We start from the raw sequence: 27,421 nt of genomic DNA on the forward strand, positions 1-27,421 counted from the left end.
TATATATATATTATTAAGCACATATAGACTTATTATTAATAAGAATACACTTTTGAAGTCTTTACTTTGTACCCTAAAAGAGAGTCTGCCATGCTGCGGACTTAAATACTCCAGCGTCTTGTTTGGGGATTATAAAGCTGTTAAATGGTCTGTTGTCGATTATACAATGGTAGACACTGCATACATAAATTACTCTGATGATTGGCGAAGCTCATTGGAAGTTGTGCTGCTTTTCCAAAGCGCCGACGTCGTTTATAGCTGCAGCAACATCTGCAGCACGACAAGAACTAACATTGTTTATGAGACCAGTGAGAAGTGTAATGAGACTTTTGCTATTCGAACGTAACCGCAAGGTAAAGGGAATTAAGAACTCATACTGTTAGAAAAAAATAAGTGAATATCAGGTGGGCATTAAAACCGATATCTCATTTTTTTATCCTCACGTAAGCCATTTTACTGGCATGTCACTTAAGTTGGGGTCCAGCCACAAACTCGAATCACTACTGTTTCGGAGTAGTTCTCTAACCTGACATTCTTTTTCTGTTCATCTAAGGATATCTGCAAGTAAGGAAAAAGCAATTGCAAGTGGGTCTAGAAGCACTAAATCAAAATCTATGTGACAGCAGAGTCTGGATACCGCTGCACAATCGATATAGGATGCGCAAAGTTAAGTTTGAAAACCACAATTAATAGAGACGCAGTAATTGTACGACGGAAAGGTACTACTTTAATACTTTCAAAACGAATATCAGGTAAATTATTGGCAGGCGCGACACATAGCTGTACTTTTATTCCCAAGGCCAAAACCTTAATGAAAAATTAAAAGTTGAACGAAGCGACTTCATAAACTTTTTGTTTATATTGTAGCTGAGATTAAAAATGCTTTTGTCTACAGCACCTACCTGAGAGAGGGAAATTTGCGCTAAAGTTTCGCTGAAATCTGACGGTCCAATTTCTGCTAGTCTCATGTTATTTGGTCTGTAGAAGTGATCATAGTATGTACGGGGGAAATTCGACTAGACTTTTTCTGCCAGTATCCCTATCGTCAACATCCCTTATGCGTATCTATTTATTACTTCACAATAGCTTTTGTTCAAGCCTAAGAACCGGTGACCTCTAGCTCTGAAGGGTTAATTGTACAGTAATAAACAGCCTTCGTGTACCTTCGGGTAATCTCATCCATTGTGCCCCCCGTACTCACATCCAGCATCAGCGGGGTTATGGAGATAGTCTTTTTTTTACTTCCTTCATTTGTGCGTACAGATAAGTGCGTTTGTGGACTATTTTTGCTAGTGTCCCCTAACCTCCGTGATTCCACGACGGGACAAACGAAAGAGTAGTTCCCGCGTAGTTAGATGGTATGGATTTTTAACTGCATACACGAATTTTCGTTGTGGTATATATAATAATGAATATTCATGTAGGCATATCTCTGCGCACCATAGTGAACATCGCTTCTGGAAGAAAATACCAATGAAAAACAAAAATAATTTCTTACACTCCAAATTCATTCTGTTGACAGCTTTTTTGTTGTTGATAGATTCACTCGTTAATAACATTTATCTTATTGTGGAGATTAAGTCGCTAATAGTGCCCGTTTATAATAGTGATAATTAGGGCAAATCACCGTGGCAGAAGTGTGTCATAACCAACATAGTAGTGTATGCTAGGGCGGCGATAAAATAGGGGACAACTTTTTTGTCACCCCAACGGTCTCGCACATTTGGAACGTGTCGCGGCTGCCCCTGACGTGTCAACCCATTATTAGCTATCCCCTGAGAACTCCTTGTCTATGCGAGAACTCGAACCCTCCCTATGCGATATCATTGCATGAAGTTTGTAGGAATCTCCGTACGAACAAACGACCTCTTTTCTCTCCATGCAAAGTCTAAGTGCCGGTGGACAAAAAAAAGATCACTCATTCTGCTCCGTCTATTTCACCTTTACACGCATATGTGGTGATCTACTGGTATGGATAGTCATCCTTACGAAATAGAGAACCCTTAAACGACTCTTAATGTTTTTGATTCATTTAGCTTTCGCACATTGCGGTTTTTGTAATGATCTCAGGTCATGTCGCTCTGGCCTTGTAAGATGAACGATAACAGAAATTTCAAAGTTCAAATGAACCTTTGCTGAAGTGCATAGTCTCACGTGTATTTGGCCTAATTAGGTACCATTCCGGAGGACTGTTAAATTTTTTAGCGTTTTTTCTGCTCTCCTTCTTCTCTTATGAGAATTCCACTGCTTAATGCGCTGGATGTTACATACACAGCTGTTTACCTTATTTCTCTCGTATACCCGGTAACTGTTGAGTAACTTAAATGTCTTTGTTGTAACATTTTCTGAAAATTGACAGCTGGCGTATGAGCCGAAACTAAGCCGACGAAGGGACCATCTGTCTAAAGCCATTTCTAGCTAGTTGGAGCGTTTGGTTTCACCCTAGAGAAATCGTCTGTCTCAATGAGATGTTGTCACTGGCAGGTCTAAGTAACGTACACAACCATACGGGGTCGTATCAGGACAGGTTCTATGAGTACTCCCAACAATCAGCATGGCTCCGCCGGAGTGCAAGCAAGGATTGTTCGTGCAAGGGAACGGGGTTAGAGAACTGAGAATATTAAAGTGAAAGGACCATCTATTGCATCCTACGAGACAAGAGCCACGATAATATTTCTATGTTTGGAAACCGCTAGGGAATGGACGCATCGAACCTACGAAACCGATCAGCACGACAGTGTCATTCTGATGCAGTTTACAGGAATGCCCCATAACAATGACAAAAATCAAACCAAAAACAGTACGATACGTATGATACCTATTTTTGTGGCTGCCCAGCATTAACACACAACGCTTTCGTCATTGAAGCTATAAAATGAAGCAACAATCTACCTCTAAGTCGCCATTCTGAACACAGTCAGCTCGCTTCCCTTTGTGCGCGCTCCGTTGTATCCTACAACTACAACCGCAGCCATTAACAACAACTAGCGATGGATTTTGCTCGCTCTAACACATTTGTTCCCTCCCTGCTCGCCCTTTCTCTTTCCATCTTATCTTCTGGAGTCCGGAGACAGGACTAGACCGCTTCTGTTGGAGCCACTGACCAACACCGGAGCCTTGGACTCCAACTTTAGTTCCAAGCGATACCACTCACCCAACGACCAGCCCAAATCATGAGCACCGCAGAGGCGGTATCGGGAGCGCTGCGTGGAGCAGTTGTCCTACGAAAAGCATTTCTACTCTCTCTCGTGTACCTAACGCGAGAGCGAGGGTAAACCCTTGTAAAATGATCTGAAAATAAAGGCTTGCTGGCTGAAAATTGGAAGCCCTCAACGTAATGCTGTCCTACTCGAACCGCTTAGCCACGATGGGCAGCTGCAAACCCAGTAGAGCGGTTTGTAGACGCCAGGCAGCTGGCGACTCCAGCAGTTGAAATAGTCAGCGCAGGAGAGTCGCGCCGGCCGCTAACAAACGGCCGCTGCTAGATTCTAGTCGCGTGTATCCTTCTCAAGGGGGTTCGTGGGAGAGGATGAAAAAGAAAGAGGGAAGAGCGAACTGAACGAAGGGTGAGAGAAAGGCAGAACCTATGTTGTGCCGTGCTTTGCTATGTTGCTGCTAGCGAAGGTGGCTCCCCTACCAAGAGCAGAGAACTCCTCGGTCGCTAGACAGGAGTACTGGCAAGAGCCACGGCGGCTGGCAGGAAGGGGCAGGGGGTCAGAAGAGAATCCGACAGCAGCAGAAGGAGCCGTGCGAGCACTGCCTGTACTCACCGCGGTCGGAGTGCCAGTGGTGCTCCTGTCAGTATCATCAGCAGCGGCGTTGCTTGTGGCTCCAGCAGCGGAGGCGGCTTCGATAGTCAAAATGGCGCCCCGACGTGAGCACGGCGAGTGGCGCCAGCAAGAGGACTCCCTATGGTAGAATAGCGCTGGGAGCAGCCTCCCCCTTTCTGAGTTCTGGGGCTGCTTCGTTGACGGCGGTCGCTGCCGCTGTTGACTATGTTAGTTGTAGTGTCAGTGTTGGTCCATTGCTGCTGCCGCTGATGGTTCCGGTGGTGATAGTACCCGCGCTTGCCCGTGTCAGGCAATGCCTATGCATGTGCCAGTTTAACAGCGTGTGTAAACAGTTACCGCCCCTAAAGGCGCGCAGTGGCAAAGCGACGCGTTCCTTTTATCACCGCCGAATACTGTCCTGACTGTCGCAAACACTTAGCAGGGCATTGACGTTAGATATTGGCGAGACACCAGTAGCGCCAGATACCGACATGAATTGCCAAGGGCCGGCCGAGCAGTGATGCAACGTGCGGCTGCATTCGGTGCTTGGATTAGTTGACCATAGGGGGTGCGTGCTATACTGTGCATTTATGCGAAACGCCTAAAGACACTGGCACAACTGGACTGACCGTCGTAGATAGAGCGACAAAGGCGCGTCAACAAGCGACCCCTTTCGACGCTTTGGCGGGTCGAGACACGCTGAGAAGCAGTATCGTGCAGGTGGTGGCAGCTCGGCACGAAAAACGACGTCTGGTTATACGCGAACGACGGAAGTGATATCGGTGCGAGCTTGGAACAGCTTTCGCGTGCAGGACCCGGTGCCATGAGACGAGTCGTTTTTTTATAATTGTTTTGGCGTTCAACGGCAAGGTCGAAGCATGTTGTGAGTCGAGACTAGTGCGGGGATTGCGTGAGGATCGCTGCCGTTTCTACGTCTTGCTCGCCGTCGTAAAGCTATCGACGCAACTCTCTCTAAGTGTCCATCGTAGAGAATCTAGCGATTCTGGTGAACCTAACCAATTTAGGGTTGTTGCGGATACTTCAACCGCGTGGGATTGGCATACCGCACATCATTTTAAAAAAGAAACGTGGTCGGATCCTTGTGTCACCGCTAATTCAGGTGTCTCCCTATGGTGCATGCTGTAGTGGTGTTTTCGGCGATTCGAAGCGTTGAGATATCTTGATCACTGGGGGAGAAGAGAAACGAGGAGTGTGGTCTGTGTATACCTTCTTGTTAATGGATTTCGGGGACTAGCCTACAAAGTGAGACGCATACGTCGAATGTTGTTTTGGTGTCTTCGTGGTAGATCAGAAGATCTACTCGACAACTCAGCATTTTCGAGGTCGCAGATGCAGTAGCGAAGAGTTGTCGGTTGCCGCACAAATACTCTCGCAGGCAGGTAGCCTCTATCGACACGTTACCGATAAATATTAGACGTCTGTCCCAAAGCACACCCGGTCTGTTCCGGCCTGCTGTAATCGGAACAATCGCTCAACTTGTGATCGATGGTCATTTTCCCAACAGGCTTTGTTCCATGTGTCTTCGCTATTGACAGAAAGTTATGTCAGCCCTATTCGATGACTAGGAAAAACAGTAATAATAACAAACGTGCAAAGCACGCCACCGGCACGAATCCGGTCCCAACATTGGCTTGAGCTCGCTCAGGTTCTTGACCTCGATAAATTTATCAGATAAGAGCGATATTCTCACTGTCTGCCTGCCTGCTTCTCTATTGTCTGTGGGTACATTCGTCCGGTGACAAAGATCCCACTAACTCGTCGCTCAAGTCGCAAGTCGTTTATAACGTACGTTCTTACTGCTGTGGCGTCATTAGACATTAACGACAAGGAAAAATATGCGATCTACGGTCGTAGCGGAGTTCAATTCACAAACATAGCCGCATTCGTTCTCTGTGCTTGTCCCTCCCCCTTTTTTTAAACATGCCAGACTTCCGACATCCGAACAACGGCTAACGTCATTAAATATAGTAGCTCAGAACTGGAGCAAAAAAGAAGTCCAAAACCTATTCTATCCAGGTGTCTGGCCGCATTGCAGTGAAACACCAGCTACGGTTTATCAGAGCAAGGTCGACTGCAGTGACGAAAGAAGCATGGGCAAGAGGGCACCTGCCGCAAAGTTAAGTAGCTGTGACTCGCGACGCGCGAGCCAAAGGTGCGTGAACCGGCATCCATTGCGAACAGCAGCGCGCGTGCCATTCCTGCAGATGCCGTTGTGGCCAGCCTCATCGTTGCTGGATGCAGGCCAGTAATAAGGATGTTGATATTACCGTAATGATGTGCCCGTAGGGCTCGTGTACGGAACTTGTCGTGGCTTGCACAAAGCGGTGGACTCTGTTTACGGGCAAAATAGCTTGGCTTCTCAAGCGTTTGAAACAAAATTTTTACGCTATTGTATCATTATAGAAAAGGAATCTGGAGAGGACGAACAAGCAGAAGGAACCGCAACGCAACGGACATCGATGAAAGGAATATTTCGTTAAGATACACGTCAGTGAAGTGGAAGAAGACATACGCAAGCCAAGTCGATATAAACTTGCCTATGCAGGAGTTCAGTGTTCACTGAAACAAGCTAAGTGTAGTTAGCCCTACCGGATATATCTAATCGCCTGAAAACGTGCGTCGCGTGCCGTTTGATGTACAACAATTCATTATTCTCCTGGATACCAGTAAATAGAAGAACAGCAAAGAAAGTGATTTTCAGGTTTACCCAATCATCTTCATAGTTGTTCAATATCCCACCACGTACGCAGACGCCGTAAACGCTGCGGGTAAACCCATTCGCTGCACTGTCTACCTGCAACAAATAAGCGGACAAACTCGGAAAAAGCAAAGCCAACCAAAGGCTTTCAAGCGAAAGTGCAGAAATCGGCCCTTACGTTTGAATCAGATCTACTTGTGGTTAGACGTCCAGCTGCGTATATCATCGGATCCATACGCGTTAAAATTCACGTTATTGCATCGTTGTCACCGTTCAACGTTTGCATAGTCATGATTAATAACGTGTTGCTATTGGCCGTGCTGCGAGTACGAGTTCAACGGTTGCGAACAGCGACTTTCTTCAATATGGGACTTGTCGTGGCTTTGTTGTGCACACTATGGCCACGGCACACGATGGCGGATCGAAATAGATATTGTAAGTTCGTGCACAGAAAACAGTCATCGTAAAAGATTCGAGTTGATGCTTTGTAATAAAAAATCATACCTTTACTGTTACCGTTGCGCAGTGAGGAACAGCGCAACTAAAGCGCTCCATTTACGCGTTACATCTGATCTTTACAAAATGCTATATGGTTTTTATGTAATCCATATGATTGAGAATATGACCTAAGAAGTGCCTATATATATATAGTATACGTAATAATGCTCGCTATGATATTTACCGATATGCTACGTTAACTTAAATTATATATATCTTGGGTACACCAATGGTGTCTTTACGCTATTATTTTTGGTATAACAACACACGGTCTATACATCCCATATTTTTGATAGGCTTTCAGCGGTAAAATTAACAGCATCTATCATCAAACAAATGTCCTTAACCTTGTGACAAGCCACGTCAACATGGCTTTGTGAGTCAACTTTCGCTTAGTTAACGCGTTATATTCCTGAGATCATTGTTATTCTGTACGCATTGTTAATTCTCACCTAGATTTTGCCAATATTCGGTAAAAAAATGCAAACAATCTATTTCGAATTGTGCGCTCGAGGTGCATGTCCTCCATAAAAACAGAATTGGCTAAAAGATGATTTGGACGAATCTACCTGTGTGTCCATTTTTCTGACCGCGATGTCGAAGCGGATAAGACGCGTATCAGCTCGCACCGTGTCGAATTGCCCCCGCCATATTCGTCACTGTGTAGTAGATTATTTTTTTTAATGTAATTCTCCACGTGCAATGTGAAATCATGTCGCTTAAGAGATTGGATTCAACGGAGCATCGGATTTAGGCTGGATTGCAAAATATTGAAGAAACATTACCGACGTCAATCTAACTATGATACCTTCGAGTTCGACTTCGAGACCTTCGAGATAGAAAACGACGGAAGTAATTATTTCCCTTCCCAAAATAAAATGATGTATCTTTTTATTTCGATAGAGAGCGCGTGATACAAAACGCATAGCATTATTTTTCTGAGCGTCAGTTTCAACTTGTTTTGTCGGGTTAATCACACCTTTACAAACGCGACGGGTAACGAAAACGTAGTTACATTAAATCCAAATAAAAGGAACGATATCATAGGGTGGAAAAGCCCCTATTCAAAACTCAAGAACACACATCTAATTTCTCCTCTATAAATTTGAGTACCGTAAATAGCAGATTCAAACAGTTCAGCGCTATTGGTCCTTCATTAAGGTTCAGGTCAACAAGTTTTAGGCGATGTCGCTGAGGTACATCGCCATTTGGCACCCTAGCGGACCAAATTGCGTCCTGCGTAGTGGCAAAGATGAAAAATCTTTGAAAGTAAGTTGCTTAAATGTAAATAACTAAACTATTTAATACAAGCTTAGGAGGTGCCAAGGAATTTTTCCCTCGCCTATGTTAACGAAACGAAGAGCCAGCCATTTTTCCAGATATAGGTCATCATCGCGATGCTTCGGTGCAGTTTTAACGGCCGTTACATATAAAGTATTGCTTTTGTCTCATTGTTGTATAATTCAAACGTTATTCATGCCTATGGTGTGCACCTACCACGTAGACAGCCGTTTGATTATAACAATTTTATAACGTAACTACAAGCGATTGAATAACGGGAAACACATATTTGGGTCCCTGCTACGAAACACCATTGTGTTCAACAATACCGTAGGTTGATGAAACGATGGCGCGGTCGACACCGTATTGCACTTTGACTTAGAGGCAAGCACATGGGATGGATCTCAATTTCAAATGGGTCGAACTTCTCGGTACTGATGCTATTCTGTTAATGACTAAAGTCATGCACACGCTACCCGGTACGAGACCTTTGCTTGAATTTCAAAAAGGGTTAAAAGGTGAAACCCCAAGTTTACAACTCCGTTTGAGACGAAAAAGAAATGAAAGCTGGGCGAAGACATTTCAGTCGTTTAAAGGACGTAGACAAAAAAGGGCAAATTCAAAAGCAACGATAATATTTTACATTGAAGTTCGCGTGAAATTTCGCTGGACGGCGCAGAGTACTACGCAATACTATTGACTCGGGTTCGTTTATTGGCACATGACCTTTTGTAATAACCATTTTTTTTTTTAATCAACATGAGCTACGCGTGAATATATAACTACACAAAGCTTACATTTTCGTTAGCGCACCAGTGACTAGTACTAAAAATCTGACCGCTTCAAACTGGCACACAAATTGGCAATTTGTTGAAACCTTAATAATATCTTCTAAACAGGATCTTGCAGTACATCTGGTCCTGTGATCCGTTAACTGGAACTTGCATCCTAGTAATTTACCCTTTGTTTTGACCTAGTAAAAACGTGTGGTGTATTTAGCTTTTACGTTTTCCCTATACGAGCTATAGATAAATCTCACACAAAGCTGTGTTGTTAAATTATGCTATATCGTGCATCGCAGGGCTTTGAATGGCCTTTACGGCGTTAATGATGTAGACGCAGGCTATGGCAAGTAACTTTTTGGAGTTGAGTTGCCCAGTTGTGAGTGAGCGAAAGGGACGCGTATAGGGACACCTACAGACTCACAACCTCAGAGCCGTCAGATATCGATGACGCCAGCCGCGAGGTGCAACTTTTTCTATTTTTACGACCTTAGCAAAACCACTTCCCGCAACTCTACCACTGAGCCCTGTTTAAGTGGTGGGCAGAAACTACATTTGGTTTACTTGCTGAGCAAGTGTATCTATCATGGAAATACGAGCTAAGCAGCAGTGGGTCTACTGCGGGCGACAGGGGTTGGAAAAGGCGTTTTCACATCGACCAAAGTAACGAAACTTTATGTGAGCATACTTCCCCTTTACAACTTTAATGTACAACATGGTCTACATTAACGCTACATTCCAACATGTATAACATATCACTAATATAAGCAAACATCAGCCCAATGCAATGCTTAGGGGCAATACAGAACCCGAAACATGCCCTTAACTACTCTATTTTCTCTGAGTAAACATGACGCTAAATTGAACAACGCCCTTTAACTGGATTTCTAGATTCGACAGACGCTTTTTTTCTGTGTACTCGTACTCGATTTTATATTGTTACTTCTGGAAGCGATCCGCCATTCATTCTGCACCTCCCAATTATGCAAACGTAATATTGAAGATGGCTGTAAACTTTAGTTTCGACGACTCGTTCAATGTATACAATCTACTATGAAAATTCTACAATACAAGTACAACGACATCATTTGATTTTTTTTGTTAAACGTTGTATGGCTGAACTCCAGTTTGTTTTTATTGCACGAGAATGACTGAGGCCCAAATGGGAATCATGAGGTATGTCTAGGTACAGATGGCCTCTCATCGTCCTACGACTGACAATTATAACGACTGCCATCAACGACAACATCATAAACAAGTGTACCATTTTAGTCAATTGTTAGTGTAGCAAACTTAAATGCGTTGTTAGAGTGGAAAAGACATAATGCGAATGTGACCTTTGCAGCTTACTGTCGCTTGAGGAATCTGTTTCCTTTTATGCAACAGTTGATTTTGGTTGATAGTGGTTCGCTTCCCTGCTTAAAAGCTGTTGGCGCTCATTTCTGATGTCCACTACTATTAAGTAGATGTGTCACAGGGTAGTTTACGATAAAAAAAATGGAATGACGGCAGATCAACGGCGCAAAGTGGCAAAGTTTAATAGTTGATCATGTTAAGCATCTACCCAATTAAGGAACGTCTCTCTGAAGCTCGTGGTCAACCATCATGTTTTATAGGTAGGCATTTGATAAAAGAAACTGAGTACAAAATATGGAAACGTGCTTCTGCCATTAACAGCTGGCTTTTAAATTACCAAGCAGGAATAGCGATTTGTTACTGTTAAAGTCGGATATCAAATCGTTGGTACAAGGGACAACGAAAACGGCAATTTCTCTGAACACGACGAAAATCTGCTGTTAAATAGTACGCTGATAGAGAACTGTGGTCAGGTCATTTAATGTCGGCATGAATTTTGGGTTGTGTATCAGATTATCTTGGGTCACGATGTAATACTAAGATGTCGGTTAGTGTAGATCTCGATCTATCTACTTACAGGTAGATATACACACGCAGAGTAGCGGGTTGATGCCGCTTACAGTTCCGGTTTGAAAAGATATGACCCTTCTACGAGGATAGGTATTTTTTTTTATTTGACCAGACCTATAACTCGGAACATTTCTTACTTTTTGTAAAATTTGTATATATATATATATATATATATATATATATGCCTTGTTTCTGTTATATAATATACAAGTTTATACGTTTCATATAGAGTAAACGAGGTTTCCGATAACGAGCATATTAAGGCAACGTCGCCATAGGTTAGTTGTATTATATATTTAGTTATATATAGTTATATTATATAGTTGTTTTGATGGATTTAATCGGAACGTCATTAAAACGTAACCTTCACAAAACCCAGTATACCGTATATATCTATTTTATATCTTTTATTAATGAAGCTATCATATAACTAATATCATATATAGCTAACATTATACATATCAGTGAGGTTTTTAGTCGAGATAACGTAATAGAAACCGTAAATTTGTATAGAGGCGGGCCATTATTCTATCACTTTATGATTTCTTTTCTCGAATATTAATATATCTCTAATAGGGTGATTTCGGGGCCTCAATCGCGGATCAGTAGATCATCTGACTTTTTTTTTCTCTATTTTCTGTGCCACACTTTTAATAGTAATAATATTTTAGAATATCTGTACATATATAGTCTCGTGTCATACGGTTAGCTCAAGTTAAATTACTTAGCCGATAGAAAACTCGTCCAATTTCAAATGATCAAGGTGTTATACTTTCGGCCGCAGATGGCAACGAATGAAGTCACTTTCATTCTTCAAGTTTGCATTGTTGAAATGCAAAAACCACTTCAATGCGGGTCGGCGTTGCGGGAGAGCCCTGTTCGATTACACTGCTATCCTAGGTAGAGGCAAAAGCATTGTGTGCAAATTCGTTGAGTTTCATAGCTAACTTGTCAGGTTAGCTATGAAACTCAACGAACAGGCAGCAGGAAACTAGCACCAGCTCTGACAAAGATCTTAATGAAAAATCGAGGCGTCTTCTTTTACGGTCTTTCTTTACGGCGGAATTTACGGTTCACCCGTTATTATAATTTCTGGATTGCATATCGCCAAATCTTATAATAACATGTTTTTGCCTACTTTGTGCCCCCTTTCAGTTCATATCTCGACATTGTGCGTCGGAGAGCGTACATATCCACAGTACAAGGTCATACACGGTGCGGTCCTATCATCGGAGAGCGAAAATGATCTCGACTGCGTTATCACTTTTCAAACAGATTCGATACTACAAAAATTTATGCTTCGATTTGAAAAGCTCGCGTTGGACTGCAACGATCACCTCACGATCTTCGATGGAGCCCATGCCATCAGCAAGAAAAAGGTTCGAAAAAACAAGTATGCCCCTGTGTTTTTGAGCCTAAAACCACTGCCGGATATTGGCGTTTGAACAATGTATCTTTAGTGGCTTTATCAAGAAGCAGAGGACGGGCATTTTGGTCTGTTCACTATTGCGTACGTGTGGAAGTATGCAGCTCTAACGAACATCCGGAAAGGCTTTTCGCAACAATTACTTTATATTTGGAACGGGGCTACGTTTCGGTTTAGCTATCCACGTGATTAGATAGCAGTAACATATTTGCCCACTAGGGCTCGGCAGATATGGTGAGGTGGGTTAGATCTCAAAACTAGGCATAGGTACACTTTGCCCCGTGGTCGAAAATCATGCCAATTGAGAGGGTAGCGGAACCGGACCCGCTAAAATTAGAAACATTTCCTCCGCTTGTCTCAAACCAACAGGATCACCAGTTACCCGCGTATCCTCCTTATAATGCATTATTTGTCCATTTGTGCGATAACCATCGCTGATTCAAAGGATAACTGGCGCATCGATAATTGAGAATCGATTGGCTATGGAATTCGCAAAAAATGACGCCAGGTTGTAAACTGATTGTGAAAATTTCGGGTCTGATGCTGTACTAAGAGCTGACCCCTTTTTATCTACATTGATCGATGCTTGAGACTGTGAGGTCTCGAACAGTCAGTTTTTGCTTTATAATAATAAACCATATATGTACGTTTTATCATATATAGTCAATCAAAACAATTGACCATATTTACTGATTATTTTGATCAAAACTTTGAGCAACATACGACTGATAATAGATTAAGTTTCGACGTTAAAATGTAGTGGTGAAAGCATATGACGGAAATTCTCGGATAAAACTAATAATAAATTTACTTAACTTACGGTACTTTTTAATGTGTCAAAAAACCAGGTGGATCTATCGTGCCGGAGCACGCGGGCTGATGTTGGCACGATCTTCACGCAAAGCAACTACGTGACGCTCAAATACACAACCGACAGCTATAGCCAGCAGAAAAATGGATTCAAGCTCGTTATCACTGCCTATAAGGTATGCTAAAATAAGGGTACCTTGGCGTTTCCCGCCTTTTAGATGGCGTAAAAGCGTATTACGCTGTCTTTGTGCATGTCGCATTACCCCTTTAGCCTAGAGCAACACCTTGCAAGAACATTAAAAGCACGCTTTTTTCAAAAGATGAATGTGCAAATTTTATTTACTGATATCGCCCCTCACACCTAAGTAGCTCACAAAGCAGTCGGGGCTTTGACCAACATTTGCCACCTACCCACTGAAGTATCTATGAAAGGCCGACGTCCTGGATTAACTTATCGACTTCGCCCTGAGTCGGCACTTGTTTCAATACTACGTCGATCGGAAGCACACATAAACCTATAACACTGGTATATAACACAGTAAACATATAATAGTAACTCGAATGCTGAACGGTGGACAAATACAAGATAAGTAAAAATACGATATATTGGAAGAAAATAAGCGTGGATTTTCCATCATGCTGAGTTTGCATTATATAAAATGGTTACAATTTGCCGTCTAAAGCACACGCTTTTCATTAAGTATACACCTTACCCTTAATGTGTCTGTCATTTGACGGACAGCCAGACAATTCTAATCGCATTAGAAAGCGCCGAGAGATTTTTGTCTTATTGAATAAAAAAAAATGGCTACGCACCAGCTAAGCGAAATTAGAGTAATTTTTGTGAGACTACAAAAACAGTCCAAAATAAACCTTCATTAGAGGACGCTCAAGATCGAGGATTACTTTCCTTATAGCTTATGCATGATATGCCTTAGATGAATAGGAATAAGCTGAGTCTCTGTCTCGGATGGAAATGATGAGTAACTGCACCTGGCTGGAAGCAGACACGTAGAATAAAAATTCCGACAAAAGCGAAGCTCGCATGCATTGCCTACCTATAGCCAATCTGTCAAGCCATTTGCGGTTGCACTCCTTAGGTAATTTAGACTGACTACCTTTTAGACTAACCAGACATTGAAAAACAGGAAGACCCAAATCTCATCATAATGTCGTTGGTCTCGAAGGTGGAAAAAAATGTCACACATTTCATAATAAACCTATAATAAATATACCAGCATTTATAAAAATGAAGCCGTTCAAAGAGACTATCTATACAATTACCCTCTCGCCCCGATCTATTTATCTTGGTGGCCCATAACCTGTGAAATACATACCCTTACGTGAGTCCCTTTCGATTTGAAAGGATCTCAATAGATATCGTTGTGCAGCATGTTGCTTCATTGATCGGACTCGTAGTGTTCAGACCTTGACGGACCGTAGTCTTTCCGTGTTCTATTACGAAGAGCCGGTTCCATTAACCTAGCTCTAATTGTACTTTACGACTTTACCTCCTGCACCTTAATTAATCCGTAGGTTATTCCGGAAGAGTGTACCCCTTTTAAAATGGTGGCTTAAAATCAAATCGATTTACATGCCTCCGGCCTAATTGTTATTCCATTTCTTCTGATGCGTTGCATTAAATTATGCTATTGTCATGGCTTGGTGATGAGGGAAGCTGACATTAGGTGAAGTCAGCGAATCTCGTTTAATCCTATTGTTTGTGCGGGCAAGGCTGCTGCGTCTTGCTAGCTATCTAATTATTTCATCTTCTGACAAAGCTGACGTTAATTAGATTAGGTTGTCCGTAAAGTGTCGACAGCCGGCCAGACGCCGCTTAGACGTCCAGCGCCGAGACCTTCTATGCGTAGCCGATTCAAAGCCCATTCGGTCCGTATGGACTTCGTAATCATTGTATTTACCTACCACACACGCAACGGCCGCTTCTGGGTCACAGAGACAGAGGCGATAATGCTCAGATAAACGAAATCAGCCAAGGCGTGCTGCTGATTCTATTCAGCGCCTTAAATCAGCCTGAACAATGCAGCGTTATCAGTGCAATTTCTGCATAAAACTAACCGTTTCATTACGACCTAGAGGTAGAATTGTATGTTTACAAATTTCCTTTGAATTTCATATGCACAAATAAGTTTGTTGATCTATGTTGTTTGATACAGGATTGTTCTAGAGAAATTCACACGTTAAGGAACGAGCTTTTATAAAAGGTTTTGTTGTAGGTGCTTTACTCATGTCAGTTGTGGTTCGCCGAACAAGTTCTCAGACCCATTTTTAGCGAATTCCCGAAAAAGTTTAAAAATGTGTGCTTTTACTGACAGATTACTTTTCAACGACTTAACGTGCTTACTTCCTGTATGCCTCTAGGTAAATTGTGATATTGTTTATTTAATTATGCGTTTTGTCATGTTATACTAGCGTTTTTGCTTTCACTCCGTATTGTCAGGATAAAGCGCAGGGGGGAAGATAACGTAGTCGATCCCGATAGTACTAGCTCGACTTTTAGTTGAAAGAGCAACTCAGTAGCATGTAAAGGCTAAGCCTTTTGCTTCAAATGCAACCATCGAACCCACATTTGGTCCAATAAGATGGCCATAGAAGGTTCAGTTAACGAAATTTCAGCCTTCGGTGATTACTGAAAGAGCACATCCAGGGCTTTTACAAACACTTCCTCGATTTAATAATATGCAGCTCAAAAGTGACGCTGTATGCAATTCAATCAAAAAGTTGAACCGGATTCATATCTCCTTTTCGAAAGAAGGCGAAATCTATTGGATCTTTTATTAAATCACTTCGGGCTGCCGGTTCTAGTTAGGCTTCCTTAGATTCCTTCCTAGAAATCTCGCCGTAGAGAAGCAATGTTCTCGACACATTAAGCTCTGAACAAAAATTGAATCAAGAACCACTTTGCTTATGTCATTGTAGCTTTTCAGAGGACTGCAATTGCCAAGCTGGCGGCATAAGCTGCGTAAATAACGGATGCTCCATTTCGACCGCAATACGAATCATTTCTATTATTACATATGTCAGTGATGCTTCAGGGCGCACCTCACTATGAGAAACGTTTCTGCTCTGTATGCTTGAAGGTGATCAGGCTATCGCTCGTCGCCTCACTTGTCGTATGTTTGAACGAAAACCCTAGCGTACGAAATGTAGAGTTTAGTGAACGAGAGTCCCTTGGTAGTAGATGAGCACGTCGGGAGTGCAGTCTGGTCTGCATAAACAATTAGCTTTTAACCTTCTTAACAAAGCCTTGTCACGAATCTACTGTATTTTAGATATTCCATGAGAAATTCGTAAAGGACACTGGTACCAAACATGGCTATAAAAAAGTCACGGCAGGACATCAAGCGCTCAACCTTGTCGCCTCGTCTCTTGTCCATCCTATTTATTGCTGCACTTGTGACAAAGAAATAAGCTTGTGGCTCCGTAGCGCTTCAAGCAACCATTCATTAAAATAATGTAAGCTGTACTATTGAAATTAATATTTTCGGCCGAGTTTTCTTTGAGCTGGCGTTGTGACGTTCTTTTGTTATGATTGAAAGTGACGTCTTCGAGCTGCGCCCTCTATTTTAGTCAAAGTAAAACTTGTTATTGTGGGACGCACCCGAACGCGAATATCATTTAAAGCAGGGATGTCTTTAAAAGTATAGTCTTTGCTTGTCTCTTGCCCATGGACGCATCGGCTGCTGTTTAGACACAGATGCGCAAACTCCGTTGTGATCTTCTGTTAGAAGTTGACTGTCCTATGATTCAGGCTTGTGATGATAACCTTTATTTAACGAGATAAGGCTCACCTATTTTCATATCTATAGACCTTCAGAAGAATATGGTCGATATTTTTCCTACATTATGCAGCTTTAATAGATTTTCTTAGCTGGAAGACTTACTCATCTATAAAACGATAACAGCTTTCAAATACCCCAAACTAACAATGACGATTCTGTATTCGATGCTCTAGTACGATCTTTACGCGTTAGCTCAGAAAATTCAGCTGTGTCCTTCAGTCTAGCATCGAAGAAGATTGTGGCCATGATGGTTAGACCATAAATACTTTTAGGCCATTGTAGCCCATCCCGCCGTACCCTTTCAGCAGTTTCGATCATTTGTTGAGTTTTTCTTTGATATAATACAGGATTCTATCTATGGAAATGTCCGCACTCTCACCCTTCACATGTTTATGTCCTGTATCAGCTGAGATGCACTGGGCCCGAACATAGCACAAGTGTTTGCGAATTCAGGCCACGAACGAAAAATCAAGTTTAGACAATTGTCATGTGCATCTTTAAGCACTGAAAAAAAAACGCAATAAATTCGAAATCCAATCAAAGGTATACCGATGCGGACAAAGCGAGCAGGCTTTCTGTCGCTATTTTAAAATTAATTATTATGAATTTGTTCAATCATGGAATATGTCATGACCGTGCTGCTTGGTTCTTTACCTACTTTCGACATTAGTTTTCGCAATTCTATGATGATAGCTCTGTACCACGAATTTTTGTAAAATCCATCGCCGCTCACGTACGTCAGCAGTGGTTGCAACATGCCTGGAACCTACACATTACCTAAGGTCTTACTTTCTATTTTAGAAGATAATCGCTCATGAGGAGTTTTTATCTACAAGCTGACGTCTTGATTCATATCGGTTGAGAGCCGCGTAATTAACACACAGTTACTGAAAATTTTTCATGATCGGTCGCTAGCTCGGAGTTGAGGTACTTTTGACTTTCTTCATGTTTTCATTGAGTCAATATGATTATAAAATATTATTGGGCAAAATGTCCAGGTTTGAAATCAGCAGCCGAATGTCGGCTGGGTGCTGAACCTATTCGTCAGACAGGTCGTTCGTGATGATTGTCCCTCAAAACGTGATTATCCTTTCGGTATCTATCAAGGATCTCGTTTGGCTCGGTTAATGCTTACTCTTAGGACCCCAAAATCTATCTACGTGGCTACGCGTACCACATCATAGGAAATTTAACGTGCGTACTGCGTTCATATATTGGCGCCCTTTTACTAAGGCTCCACTCGTATTAGCGCGAAGTTCATTACAGAGTACTAGGAAATATATACAGGTTGTATAGGACTTGCTGTTGGCAGCATTTAAAGCTGTAATCCCTGGTCTCTTTTAACTGGAAAACATGATTGTCCGAGTCACTGCGTCTCCAATGGTGGTGTTGTTAAACAAGGGCTGGCTCAAACGAAGGGCAGCATGTTTACAAATGTTACGATTTAAAACGTCTTCTTAAATGAAGAACGCATTGTTTACGTGCCTACTGTTAATCTTAACTATGCATGCTTGAATTCTTACTTTGCATACCTTTAATCAATAAAACTCAATAAAAATAAATAAAAATAAAAACTGCAATAAGCAATATTTGTATATTAACGTCTAATACCTTTGTTCCATTTGCTTCCGTGCTTTTGTCTACGTGTCTGCAATTTGACCAAACTCGCTCGTTCTAACGACTGGCTTGAATCCTTTACGGTGGCCATCTTGGGGTGGATTGGCGTGATTAGGATATGAACAATCCTAAACACGAGAAGTTGCCTTGCCAACAGTTCTCGTGCGGAGGTCCCCAGCAATTCTGCATATCGCAGGACCTTACCTGCGATGGAATCAATCATTGCGGGGATGGAAGCGACGAGGATGAGCGCGCTCAATGTATCGGTAAGTGTGTTCATTTTTGTTATGATATCTTACAAGACGTACCTTTATCAATGAAGTAAAGCTTTTCAGTCAATAATTAGAGCCTTAGAAAGGCCTTGAGTCACTGAGTAGTCGGTTTCGGTGGCCTGTGATCGACAACTCCCAGATATGCCCTAGTAGATATTGTCTTTCATTGTATGCTATTACAGGTTATTTGTAATAATATGGTGTAAGTCTGTTCGAAAACCAGTTTCCCACAAAAAATAACTATATAGCAAAAAATAAATAAATATCTACACCCTACACCATGTCAGTGTTGGAGCTCGAAAAAGCGTTAAACGTGGGGAAAGCGCCACTTTCATCGGCGAATTGAATCTACTGATAGCGATAGCAACTGATGATGAATACAAACGATAAGATAAAAAAAGATGGTAATATAAAATAGTAAAACAGAAACGTGTGCGTGTACTTTGCACATAATTAAGGTACGCTCATACTTTGTTGAATGTAAAAATACGGATAATGTTAATCTTCATTTTTCAACAACCACTACAGATGACAGCGGCGGCCATCAGATCATGGGAATTGGTGTGTCAGTATTTCTGACTCTACTTCTGATAGCGTTCACTTTCTGCATACTGTGTATTGCTGCCATTGTGTTCTGTGTATGTCGTCGAGGGCCACAGGACTACACGCCATCACAGGTAAAACATCATTATCACAAATTTGCTTTATTGACACATGTTGTACATATATGCACATTTATTATAACATTAGTAAATAAAGATTAGTATGTCAGCTTTAAATACCAAGAGTTGTTCTACCTGCCTGTATATTTTCCATGATTGCATTGCAAACATGTTTGTCAAACCAGAATAGCAAATCTGTGACAAAATAAGGTGCTTCAATCGCTGCAATACTCATCCACAATAACTATCCCACTAAATTGACCCCCTATATTAATTAGCCGCCTCTCAATTTATAATCTGGGGTTGAGTATATATTAATTCTTTTTTTCATTAGGTGGCATTGCAGAACGGCCGCCCTCTAATGAATGGCCCCAACGGGATGATGGGGCCCCCAGGTCTCCAGAATAATACGATCACTCCATTTGGAACGTTTCCCGGCAAAGCGGTAAGGATTTACATTATAATAGCCGATTTCCATAACCCCTCCTCGAAGCAAACGCATATTATAAAATAAATGATAGAACTTATCAGTTTACTAATAAAATCAGCCTATTAACCTCTTGTCTGTAAGGACATTTACTATGATTTAACTATATGATTTCAACACGCATGATAAAAGCCAACCACTAAGTAAATATATGTAGAAGACATTAATACACAGGTGAGTAACGAAGAAAAAAGAAAAATAATTTAATCGTTTGTGATTTTATCATGTTGATAATGAATTTCAGCCTGGGGATGAACTAGGTCTCGGAGGTCTTCAGCCAGGCTCGCATTCGACATTCCCACTTCGAACACCGCTCAATCCGAACGGGAAACCCGTTAACCAATCTGCGTCTGGAGAGAATTGGCTCGTTTAACCAAGCACAATTAAAAGAACTAATAATAGTCACTATATATCATGACGTCTTGAATAAAGACGACACGAAAAAACGAGAACTACACAGCTAACCGCGCGTTAAAGTATCGGAAATTTTGATTCAGCAATGGGAGACACGCTCCGTTACACGTATACACAGATTTGTACGAAATGACATTGATGACAAAACATTAGTCCGCATAACTACGAGGTACCCAATGGACAATTGCTTGCTGATCTCTCAGCTATGCTGTTTATTTTCCTATAATGAAAAAGAACGCTTGTAATCAATGATTTGATAACTATTAAATTACTCGCGTGAAGATAGTGGGATGTTGCAACGGAACTAATGTCAACAAGAGGCGGCCCACAGGTTCCTCTCTTGGCCTTTTGTCTAAATGTCTAGGTCATACGCGGCATATCAACGTGAAGTTCCTATTTAGTAGTTGCTATAGGGCAAATTGCATCAGGGCAAAATTGTCAAGTAATATCCAGTTGATGGATCCAAGACCAAACCCGCCGGTGAACTCTTAAGCCATAACCCACTGCCCCCACCCATTGGCTCGGCCGTTCGAACGGGTCCCTGTGATGGCTTAGTCGATAACGTATTTGCCTGCTAATCTTAGGGACACGTTGTGGTCTAGGTTTGAACCCGGGCATAGACTCAATTCGCTTCCTTGCTTGGCTTCCATAATATTCGAAGCGTAGAGAGCTGTTCAAACGGACTCGGAAGTTTTTCTCAGTCATAAGAACAAAGATAATTGTGCTTTATGTTTGCTCACATCCTACATAGAAGTAGGTGTGGCACTGTTTGGTTGTCCTTACAAGTTAGTTAAGAATGATAAAAACAAAACGCACTCATTTTAATGTGTGTTTCCCTTTCATCGTCTTTATCTAGTTTTGGTGAAAGAGACATGTCAAAATAATAAAACTCCATGTATTATGACATACACATTGGTCATGTGTATGAAGCGACTGCAGACTTCAAACGGCTTTGACAACTGAATCGAGGCAAGGAGGATTGATAATAATGGTTTGTTGATTGAGAATTAACAATTATCCTTCAAGCCATGATCTAATTTCCAGATTTACTGAATAGTCTTTGCCCACGTTGTCGCATAAACATTTTGCAGTATAGAAAACGTACAAATATCAAAAAAAAAAGACAAACTTGCCTACAGACGCAACGTTGATCACATAAAAATTGCCCCATTGACCCCAGATGTTATATAGGATTGCGAAAATACGGCCATATAATTCACAAGCACACCTATTATTATTAATAAGAATATTGATGATGATAAAGCTAACATAATAATTATTATTATTATGACAATTATTATTAACAAACGCTAATACAAACTCATTTGTTCCATATATATATATATATATATATATATATATATACTGACTGGTTGGTAAACATATATTGAAATCTAGCGTTGCCTCATGTTCAAGCTTATTTTTGTGGTAACAGATACGTAGAGTTCTGATTCTCGAAGAAAGTTTGAGAAAAAATAGAACGGGTGAAGGAAACATGGCTGAGAAAACGGCTCTAAGATGCGTAGGCAAAGAACTAAGGAAAAGCAAAGAAAAGAGAAGGACAACTATACTGAAACAGAGTCGGACCGACTGACTCGGAAGGACGCGCTATATCGTGGGAAATATAACGAGGTTGCTTTGAGAGGTTTTCCTATAAAAGGAGAGACGAGAAAGATAATCCCACTGAAGTTTGTTGCTTTCCCTCGCGAAGGCGCGCCTCGTAAGGTCGGTCGAAACGACCTCGGAGCATCGCCCCGTTAACCCCAAGGAAGGATTACGTCAAAGGCAGAGATTAGAAAGCAGCTTTTCTGTAAAAACGATTTACGAGTGACGAGAGGAAGGTTCAGGAACAAATACGATATCGGCTTAAAAAGTTTAAGAAAGAAATCGGAGAAAGATGGAAAGAGAAAATGGGCAAAAGTCGCCCTCGGTAAAGAGTACACAAAACGTAGGGGCTTCTGAACACAAACGACGTCGGAGAACAGGAAGATACCAAGGTCGAACAGATGGACTGGCTCTTTGGTAGGTGAAAGCTTGTGTTATTTTTTAACCTATTCTCTCCTTAAAGGCAACAGGTCGCATTCGAATGTAACACAGGATAGTGAAGAGAAACGTCGACAGTGTCCAACAGTGTACATACTAGGTCTCGTCGGTGGCAGAGGAGTTTGGATAGGAACAGTGTTCAGAAGGTTTACCTGGAGTCAAAGACATACCTAGGATAAGGGAGAAAAGATATCTGAGCCACCCAGCTAGGGCGACCTTGAGCAAAACTGCTGAGGGACTGTGGGCTCTAAATGACACTGCTTAAGAAGAAATGGCGCAACAAAAATCGTGCGGCTGCTGACTGTTTGCGAGAATCCTAAAATGATCGCAAGGCAGGCACCCAATGTCGCCATATAAATGTTGGATAATTCGTTTTCGTTTTTGCCGAGAACGCCCGTTGGACTTTGGTGTTCCACAAGGTTTGGGATTCACGCACATCTCAACGTTTCTCTACTGTCGACTGGTAATTGTCACTTGAAACGTCAGGCCTTGCATTCACAGAATGACGACAAATAAAAATAAACAAGCCGTCGTAATTTAACAGTCATCACTTTATGAATGCAAATCTTATAGTTGGTTCGGCGATCGTATTTTTTTTAGCTATTACGCACGCTCAATCTGGTTCATAGCTCGTGGTCTCATTCCACATCCGGGCGAGTATTCTTCTATCGAGCGCTTATCGAGACGGACTTATGTCTTGGCTCTTAGTCCTTTACAAGAAATAGTAATATCAGTTCCCATGTCGACAAGGGGAGAGGCTCGAGACAAACAAAGAGAAGACAAAGATTAAGGAGTAGCCTGGAAGAGAGATAGACGTCGTTAAAATGAAAATGATTCACGTAACCGATCGTAATAATAATAACTAATAGTAACAACCAAAGCAAAAGAATCAGATTTTTCACTATTGGCGGGATGTACGTCCATGACGCGTTTTTCCGCCGACGTAGGGTCTGGCCATGTGGGCAGAGCTCGAAGTGAAAACTGATTGTGTTATTTATCATATAATTATTCATTCGCATAATGACACTTGCTTGGATAGTAGCAGGTAATACAATAGGAGCTCAGCGATTTGCCCAGGCCCCATCGGTCGTTGCAGCCATCTTTTATTTGTACATAAAGATGTGTTCATATGTTGGGCGCGCAGTATAGCTTCGTTTCCCTTTGCATGTACATAAATATACATAAATAGATATAATACATCCATTAGATAATCATAACTTTAAGAACGATCACGGCATACATGGTACGTACATCTGAAAACGTGTGCGTGCGTTGAAGTATACAAAAAAAAAAACACCGTTCCTGAATCATAGAAAAGCCACAACCAACCAAGCCAGTGTTTTTTTTCTATCCGCGCTTTTAGCCTTCACTTCGCTAATCGAAATTGACGGTAATACTACAGATCGATAATGCAGGACCATGACGTGATAGATAAACAAGCACGACATCGTAAAAGCCAACTCTGTGTTACCATCGACGCAGCGTGTGCCGCGGACGAGTTCGATAAGCTGACAGAACCTTGTAACCCAGTTCAATAACAAAATCGTCGTGGAAACCCTGGGACCCTCATACCTGACTGATAGCAATTGGAAGTGAAAAAAGTTGGCTCGGATAATTGGGCAGGAAGCGTACTAGCCGTCAACACTGGATTGCTTGTGGATAGTTGTTTGGAGAGCGCTCAGCATACTAGTTCATTTGCACGTACATAATGTAACATACATATATACTTCCTATGGTAAGGGTTGGTCATTCTTCATACAGATATAGAAAAACAGTCACGCTCTGTCAGATTGCCTTTGAACCACGTCATAGCTCATGCACAAGAGACGCAAGATGGTGAGCGAAAAGCGTTGAGCTCTGAACACATGTACTTTTTTGTTTCATTTGTGGAGCAGAAGGATGCAACGAATTGAGCCGTTATAGATCGTTGCGCATTTCGCCCACGGTAACCGTAACAACGAGATCAACAATGAAGGTAACACCAGCAATACCAAACGTCGATTTCAAAAAGCTGCTAAATACTCTGTGGTTGTTGTAACCATATGGCGCAACCTTATGATCGCATTGCCACAGCAAGCCGCCTATATCTAACTGCAGTAGTTATGCTTTTGGCAAAGACATGCTTTCGACACATGCCAACAACACTTACCAAAGGTAAGGGATTATAAATGACAAGCGGACTTGAAAACCAGATCTGATAATACCTATTAAAGGATCAACTTCTATTCGCCCTTTTACAGGCCGATAACATGGCGAGGGCCCACCGAACAAGGTACACAATGCACGCCATCTTTTTCTAATCGTAGTGACATTCACGTACAGAATTGCCAATTTGCCGTTCTTGCCTAAAGACAAACACGAGTACAACAAACTCGAAATTCCAGGTAATAACAAGGGGCAAAAACATCTACAATAAACAGTAAATCAATAACTATGTTTTCAACGTGAATTGGCCATTTTACGGATAGGGCTAGGGAGCGATGTAAACGAAGCAAAAGCATCCTCTACTTTTTTCACTTGATAAAGTTTTTTCGAATTATGTATAATAAGTGACGAATAAGCGTAATCGTAAAGAATGGAATATAGTGACGTTCTCGTCACCTGTTTTTTAAAAAAAAAAAGACAAAAAGCTTATGTTCTTTGACGACTCTTTTTGCTTCCAGATGCTTTTAAAAAGAGTTCCTCTTCTTTTGAAAAGGGATAATGCCGTTAAAGATCATCATAGAGAAAGAAGTTATCTCAAGTTCCGATTCCGAGTTTTTGTATGCCAGGTGAAGCAGTAGACGTCGGTTTGTTGTACTGCTTTGAAGAACTGGACGATCTGAAAGTATTCTAAACGATTTGGCTTTACTGAATGACATGCATCAAAGCAGGCAAGGAAGTCATAGTTCATCGTAGCAGTAATTACAGAAGCGGCTAGAGAAACACTCATTTTAGGGATTAGAAAAGCAACACCTGTAAATATCTTATTTTCTACTAACAAAAACATTTTGTTTGTCGTGTGATTCGTTCTTTGACACATTAATGTCTGAGGTGAAAATCATGAGAGAAAATGTCCGTCGGCGTCATCAAGCACCCGCTACATGTTTACTATATCTATATTTGGGGTATGCGCGTTCCACGAAGAAAATGCCAGACAGGAAAGGTAAAGATAAAGACAGATAACCATCAAAGGCGATCATTCAAATCAACAAAAACGCAGAATTTTATTAAACTATTCTAGCACTGTCACCAGCAAGAACATAACATGATCAGTGAAATAATAGTGAGTCATTACGTTAACAATACAGCCAATAGATACGAGTGGTGATAAAATTCGACATGTTGACAAGACGCACGGCGTTTGTAGTTGTACGATGTAATTAACACAAATGAGGTGAATGATTCCCAATAAAAACAAAGTTACGCCCCACACACGCACGTTTTCACTTCGGCTTTAAATATACATATATATATATATATATATATATATATGAAAAAGGACGGAGAAGCTAGGCATATATACAGACAAATAAAAACTAACCTCTTTGTTGCTTTGCCGCCGCCCGATATCACAATGTAATAACTATTAAAAAGAATATATATAATGGTACACAATGACTGATTCTAATAACGATAATTATGAATATGGTTATGACGATACCAACTACATTGATGATAATTACGGTGATGATCTGCAATTCCTATAAAAAACAAAGGTAAACCACAACAACAACAACCATAGCAAGTGTATAAGAAAGAATGGAAGACCAGCAAGAGGAATGAACGGGAGCTTATGAGGAAGATAATGCTAACAATGATGATAAATAAAACGAAGAATGAAATAAAGTAATTGGGTATTCATTTTTAAAGATTAAATAAACCTCTTCTTGCAGTTAACCAAGTTGGGTAAGCATGTGGCGTTTCAGCTCCGCCATGGTTCAACGCCGTCCAAAAATCTCTGCTTGCAAGGAGCTGCCACGTTAACATACCACATTTTATCTTATTTATTTTACGATATTATTATATTGCTCTATATACTTGAATGTATATATATAGTCAACTCGTATATGTGCCAAAAATAAATTTGTAATTATTTGGGATGCACTGTCGTACTCTGCACGACAGTGGCGGAATGGCACGCATTCTGTTCAATGATCTCTAAAAGTCTGTCTCTCTAAGTGGAACAAGTGAGGAAAATATTAACGAGTGTTTAAGGTCTAAAATAATCGCTAATATTTGCAGGGGACATTCGTGCACCGTAAGAGGCTTAACCTTCCACAAAGGAGAATCAACGCCGATTATAAAATCGATGATCATCTAAAAGTTTTCAAAACTTCCGAAACTTTTTTTGTGACGGCGCTAATCTGAGCTGTCTTTGAGGCAGACAGCTAGGTTTCAAAAGAAAATATATTTAAATCAATAATATATAAGTCTTCGTAAAAGTTCAACTTTTACGTCCGTTTCCACAGCTTTGGCTAAGCATTGTTTCTAGCGGCTGGCTTTTCCAGCACGAAGCGAATCGTGTACCTATGTCCGCATTCGAAACTAGACACTTCGGAAAAAAAGTTATATTTTGACACTATCCCGACTAAAGGTGATATGATAAAAGAAAAGGTGTCCAAAGCTGATGCGTAAGGGACGTGACGTTGAAGCTGCCTCTAAAATCGGAGCTAATTTCAGAACTTCCGCTCGGCGTCGCATTGATTCCCACTTCATCCGTTTCCATGTTGTACTGTCTCACACTGCATATATAACTGATTAAGAAGAACATATTGAAAAATTTTAATTTTCCAGTTAATCATGGTAGTGTAAATTCGACAAATGCAGGGGATCGTCCGTCAGTGAAATTATGTTCACAAAAAGATGTTGATCGCCTAAAGAGGAAGCGCCCGAAATTGAACTGAACAAAATGATTGCGCAGCCAAGTCC

The 27,421-nt window shown here is 41.3% G+C and overlaps 1 protein-coding gene across 1 annotated transcript; it reads left to right on the top strand.

Annotated features, from left to right (window-relative positions):
• Positions 1-3,690: 3,690 nt before the first annotated feature.
• On the top strand, positions 3,691-26,338 carry LOC111242991 (uncharacterized). Its single transcript, XM_022787988.2, has 7 exons — positions 3,691-6,924; positions 12,132-12,355; positions 13,251-13,388; positions 18,748-18,898; positions 19,433-19,581; positions 19,901-20,011; positions 20,298-26,338. Exons 1-7 carry the CDS (start codon positions 6,780-6,782, stop codon positions 20,424-20,426), a joined length of 1,047 nt encoding a protein of 348 aa, XP_022643723.1. The 5' UTR covers positions 3,691-6,779; the 3' UTR covers positions 20,427-26,338.
• The last annotated feature ends 1,083 nt before the right edge of the window (positions 26,339-27,421 follow it).

The sequence above is a fragment of the Varroa destructor genome, unplaced genomic scaffold (assembly GCF_002443255.2).
Source record: "Varroa destructor unplaced genomic scaffold, Vdes_3.0 BEIS01000001.1, whole genome shotgun sequence".
NCBI lineage: Eukaryota > Metazoa > Arthropoda > Arachnida > Mesostigmata > Varroidae > Varroa > Varroa destructor.